We start from the raw sequence: 6,510 nt of genomic DNA, 5'->3' as shown, positions 1-6,510 counted from the left end.
ACATTATCTTTTCCCAAAAAACCAATTGTTCTTTTCCGGCAAGAATCATCATATATAAAACAACATATATTTTTCCGAAAAAAAACAAATTTTCCAAAAAAACAAAAACAAAAATGTAACTAGTACTACTATTATCTTTTCCGAAGGAAACAATTATTCTTTTCCGGCAAGAATCATCATATATAAAACAACATGATATTTTTCCAAAAAAATAACAAAAACAAAAGTGTAACTACTTATTTCTTAGAGATAAGATATATCTGGAGAATCTCTTCCATAGCCAAGAGATAAACTGTGTTTTTCATTAGTCCTTGGTTTAACAAGTCATTGGCTTTAAATACGTCCTTGATTGCTTTAAATACGGCTTGCAGGTCTTTACTTGCGCACTCGGGTAGTTTCCCATGGCTGCTGGAGAAAATCATAAGACCCACTACTATATTGCATAACAGTGAGAGCTCATAAGTTTTTTTTCTTACAGAAAGTAACATGGTCGCTCAATATATTTCCAGTCTCGTTATGATAAACCCTATGGCTGGACGTCAGCATGCCTGTGAAGAGAAGGCCGAGGCAAACAAGAGAGTTTATATTGCCCATCCACTAAGCTCCTAGCTACTGGAACGTCGAGTAAAAGAAAAATAATTAATAACAGAGTTCAGTATTGAGTATCGTAGGAATTTTTTTGCTTCCTCTTGTCAGTTTTCCGCTTCAAGATTTCGTTATGGAACCAACCTTAAATTAGTTCCTATCGTATCACATTAAACCCGTCAAATGGATAACTAGATGGATATTTCATATTATATAAATATTAACAGGTGGTTTTTAAGGATATTACACTCGCTCTCTGTCACTGGCAACTATACCGAGCGAAGTCATGGCCAGCACCACCTCATTTTTATTTACGCATTCGAAATTTGCCAAAATAGAGTGTACCCAATGTATATATTCAGTAAAAATCAGATATTACAAATTCAACTTATTAAAGATTGTGTTTCCCCGCTAATAGGACATTCAATGGTCTTGTAAGCTGATATTCTGGACAGAATCATGAGTCAGCATCCCATCCCATTCACGATTGGCGCATCCCCAATTACATTTCCAATTACACAAGCTATTGAAAGTCAACATTCTGCTGGACTGCAGAGAAATTAGTTTAGCAGTGGAAGGGCTTTTGGATAACACGATCCCATAGCCGTCGTTCATGTACTCCGTGCCCTCCGGAAACAACTGCCACAGCAAGCTTCCTCCTGCTGCTCCACCGCTTCTTATAGAAGTCAACACACTGTCATACACTGTTTGCATAAACGTGTCTCTATAGCCCACCCACTCTTTCTGAAACCCCAAATTCTGCGAAAAGGACGGGCATGTTAAGTTTCTGCTCCGAGTCTTCTATGTGAGCCAACATCCAATTTCTGACAAACGTTATATGACTTGGTATGATGTTTTGGCCGATCCTGTACCCACAAATACCCAAAGCAAAGCACTTTAATTCATATATTCAGAGGTTAACCTATTCAAAATACTGATTGCGAATTTTTGGAATATTTTGCAATCTGATGAGCATGGAATTAATTTATATATTTAGAGGTTAATTTATTTAAAATATTGATTGAGAATTTTTAGAATATTTTGAAATCGGATGGGCAAGAAATCTCATGGAGATGAGTAAAGTCAAATCTTAATAATTGATTTGGACAATATTTATCTAAATATTTCTGAAATCAATAATCCACATAAAGATGTCTCATTAAAAACACAATTAAAATTTTATTGTTAGAAAGCTTATTGAACAAAATAATTGGCCAGTGTGATAATTGAATAGTGAAAGCTACCATTTTATTGTTAGAAAGCTTATTGAACAAAATAATTGGCCAGTGTGATAATTGAATGGTGAAAGCTACCATTTAATCATATCTAGACCAATGGTTAGAGGAGTTTTAATACTATTTTTAGATTTCTAGCCAGGATTTAGTGTCTCATCTTTGATCCCCTTTCCTTTCTTATAGTTTTTTCTCTTAAGTTGTTTTTTCTTTAATTTTATTTATTTTTATTTTCATCCTTTCACCTTTGGATGGAATTTTGATTATATATATTTTTGAGTTTTCTTTTATTAATCTTTTATAAGTTATCCCATGCCTCATATCTCATTTTTAGTATTTAGTCTTTTTATATTTTATTTATTTGGTTATTAATTTTTTCCTATCCCTTAGTCCAAGTCAAACATAATTTGTATATTAAAATAATATCTTAAATATATTTCTTTTTGTTATATCTTATTATTATTCTTTATTATTAGTTTTTTCCTATCCTTTAGTCTAAGTCAAACGTAATTTATTTATTAAAATAATATCTTAAATATATTTTATTTGATTAATTATATTCCTATAAAAATATTTTTTATTCAATTTTAGATTTAGACAAATGTAGTTGTTTCAATATAGTTGTTGGAATGATTTATATTTTTATTTAATTTATTGCCATGATTTGATTCTTCATCTTATTCTGAAAAAGAGTAGAAAAATAAATCTTTATATGATTTTCATCAAAAAAAATCCAAATTTCAAAAAAACTACACTTATGAAAGACATTATTTTCAGTTGCAACCTGGTCATGTAATTTTTGATTTCAAAACTGGTGATTGAAGAAGTTATTAATTACGTACCAGCCAACCGTATAAATATGTACAGAGGCGAAATCGATGCCAAGAGCTTGGTTGTTGCGAATAAAGTCAGTACCCTCCTGTTGTGCTGAACTATATGGATTGAATTTGAGCCTATCCGCCACCGAAGGCCCATAAAATCCATTCATTCCTATCTCCAACATATGCTTGGAATCAATAGATTTCACATAAGCGGCCATTTCTTCAATCCATGCCTGAAATCATTTATATCTCCGTGATAGTTAATTTTCTTTTCCCGTTTACATTACGCTTATTATACAGCTAAAATAGTAAATGCTTGGAGCTGTATCACATTGTTAACTTCCATGCAAGATACTAAATGCTTGGAGGTGTATCACATTGTTAACTTACCTGCAAGGTGTCCCCGGTTGGATCAGACTGGCATCGAGGTTCGTTCATGAGTTCCCAAGCAAATATAGTTGGATCGTCCTTGTAAGTCACCTTTGTTATCGTATTTACCCTAGTTAATACAGCCTGCAAAATCATAAATATTTGAATATAAGAGACATCCACCATGATATCTATACATATATCGCTTTGTGGCCAGTGTTCTTCCCCCTAAAAATGATTAGGGGAGTAATTTGTTTAAGTAGATAGGTTATTTTTGAATTTAAGTTTTTGTGATACATAATGAATTAAACAAAGTCTTTCGTTAGAAATCATATGAGAGAATTTTTGGCCTACGCTTTTCAAACCAACAAATGTGGTCGTGATGATGAATCACACTTGTTGATTCCAAAAGCGTCTGATTTATACATAAAGACTTTGTTTAATAGATAGGTTATGTTTATAGTAAATTAATTATTATTAATTTTTTAATGATTTTATAAAAGGGTTAGATCTTAAATTTTTGTGATTCATATTGATAATGATATTGTTTCTTGGAATAATTATATTATTGAAATTTGGTTGATCTTTGCAATCAATTAATATGATTGATAACTTTATTATTGAGATTTGGTCGATCTTTCGAACCAACTAATATGATTGATGTTTAAGACAAAGATGAACCACATTAATTAGTTCGCAAACTTAACTAAATCTCAATAATATAATTATTCTTCATTATTTTTAAATATTATCCTATAAATTAACCGTAATAAATATTAAGTTAAATTTTATGATTTCACATATAAATAAATCCATATCTTAAAATTGAACAAAAAGTCTATATTATTCTAAAAATTGAATTCAATTTTAATCACATTACCCATTTATGTTATTCAATTATATAGAAGATAACACTTAATATTAATAATGAATATATAATAATAAAATAATATTTTATATATTTATATTGGATTCAATTATAATGTAACATTCAATAGTGATAATTGCATATAATTTAGTTTATTATATAAGAGATGTTATAGTTATATAGAATATTAGATTAAAACTAATAATAATCTATAATATTGATTAAATTAAAAATAAAAATGATAAACTAATTTAATTGGTTATATTATAATTTACTTTTTATCTATAAAAATATAAATGATTTAAAAATAAATAAATAAATTATATATTATATTAAAATAAATTTAAATAATAATAATAATAATTTATATTAATACTAAGTAACTATATTATTTCAGAATATATAATTAATAAATATATAAAATATTAATTACTCCATATAATTAAAAACAAAAATAATGATATGAAACATATTAAAATATAAATAGTAATTTATTATTGTAATCGTTATATTTCAAACAAATTTTTATTTAAATTTAATTAATAATTATATAATAACTTAGTATTTACATTTCTTTTTTTAAAACCGTAAAGAAATATATATATAAATATAAATAATTTTATTAAGAATTAGTATAAATACATCTTTAATTTCTATTTTTTTCTTAAATTATATATATATATATATATATATATATATATAATAATAATAAATATATAACAATAAAATAATTATATAAAAATATTTTACATATTATCAGGTTTTTAAATATAACAATAAAATAACATAAAAATATTTTAAATATTAACAAATTTATAAATTAGTTAATGATTTATTATTTTGTGGTTTAACATGTTGAAAGCCTATTTTCCGGTTTGTGTATCATAGTTGTGTTTTATATATAAAAAAATATAAGCCTATTTTCCTGTTTGTCTATCATAGTTCTGTGTTGTATTCACAATCTCTGTTGATGTTAATATTGTAAAATTTGGCAAAAGTTATTAGAATTTTATACTCAGGTTATTTATATTTACTTTAAATTAAAATTTTCAGGAGTATGATTTGATATTTTTTAATTTACTGCTTTTACATTTTAAGGAAAATTAAATTGTAATTAATTAAATTAATAAAAAATAATAATCTTATTACAAAACCAAATAATATTAATATGAAAATCTATATTTAATTCAGTAAAGACATGTTCCGAAAATTAATAAATCCGGTAATAGGATGGATAAATTTCTTGCATCCCACGAAAACTAAATATACATTTCCCCTATAGATGATATACACGAAAGCAGCTAACCTTAACATGCGCCTTGAAGTAACTTTTAAGGGTTGGATCGGAGAAGAAAGCATCATTTGAACTGAGATTCAACCCAACATTTCGTCCCCACTTTACATACTGTGCTTTGCCTCCATACGCATCCCAGTTGTTCACCAAACTCAATATCAGGCGAATTTTATTCCGCCTGGCTTCGCTTAGAACAAAGTCAAGAGCCTGGCAACATGAATATTATGTTATAAATGTTAAGAGGATTGAAACATATTAAGAATAGTTTTAGTGGATTTAATGGTTGAGAGCATGCAGTTTTTTAAGAATACAGTTTCAAAACCAGAGAGATAAAAGATATAGATTTCGTTAGATTTAACAATAAAAAATTTACAAAATTTTACCAATAATTTTCTTTGCATAATAACAAATTAGAGTGACAAAAATATATGCTTCGCTAGACTTAACAATCAAATCTCTACAAAATCATACCAACAAAAAATTCTATCTCTACAAAATCATACCAACAAAAAATTCTTTCATAATAACGGTACAAAATCAACAGTTAAATTCGTTAATGACTAATTAAAATCTAAGGCTCCGGTTCTTTGTCGTGCCTGGAACACTTGTTCATCATAAACCCCAGGAGATTTTTGCAGAGCTCTCCAACCTCCGTCATTGAAAGCCCAGGTGCGTGCTACAGTGAGACCTGCTGCAGCAGCCTCTTTAAGGACTGAAGTCACCTTTTGTCTGGTGGACGGGTCAACGGCAAGGACCATTAACCAATAAGTATTGAAGCCGTTCACATAAAATGGTGATCCCTTCAAAACAAACTGTGTGCCTTTTCTTTCAACCATACTCGACCGGTCATGGTGACTCTCATATTCATTTTCCAATTCCAATGGTTTGCAGAAATTGGACCAAACGATGAGTATGAGGACGGCCTGTATAAACTTCATATTCCACATATCAGAAAAAATCCAGTATTTCTTCTTAGTCGCGATCTGAACCGATCGTTGCCAAAGGAATTGTCTGCCAACTAATTTATAGCGCGATCATAAGGGAGAAGGTGAAGGTTTTGCTTAGAAGCAAGGCATTGAAGCCAATAAGATCACAGCGTTTGGGATGAAATTCTGCAGTGTGATTTAATATTCAGTTTTTCTTGTTCCAAAAGTTGAACGTCATCGAATTAGTTTTCAAGGTCACGTTACCATAAGAATGTTGCTGTGTCATGCAGTTTATATACTTTGAACCCATTGCTAGGATAATCGCCCTTAGTGAATGTTACTATTCTTTCGTCGTTGTTTTTATGTTTCGTCAAGATTGGATGTCCCCCTTATCTTCAACATTGCCGATGCTTGC

General features: G+C 29.1%; 1 protein-coding gene across 1 annotated transcript; it reads right to left on the bottom strand.

The window, feature by feature from the left end:
• Positions 1-767: 767 nt before the first annotated feature.
• LOC149151469 (mannan endo-1,4-beta-mannosidase 6-like) lies at positions 768-6,152 on the bottom strand. The gene is given in 6 exon segments (XM_089438866.1): positions 768-1,320; positions 1,322-1,451; positions 2,660-2,871; positions 3,029-3,151; positions 5,182-5,376; positions 5,766-6,152. Coding segments are annotated over 6 exon segments (1,323 nt in total). The 5' UTR covers positions 6,117-6,152; the 3' UTR covers positions 768-1,008.
• Between the last annotated feature and the right edge of the window lie 358 nt (positions 6,153-6,510).

Source organism: Pinus tabuliformis, chromosome 9, assembly GCF_031772625.1.
Source record: "Pinus tabuliformis cultivar Carrire ecotype Pingquan chromosome 9, CPIR1, whole genome shotgun sequence".
NCBI classification, from domain to species: domain Eukaryota; kingdom Viridiplantae; phylum Streptophyta; class Pinopsida; order Pinales; family Pinaceae; genus Pinus; species Pinus tabuliformis.
The sequence above is the reverse complement of the archived record's forward strand: the minus strand, read 5'-3'. Positions and strand labels throughout refer to the sequence as shown.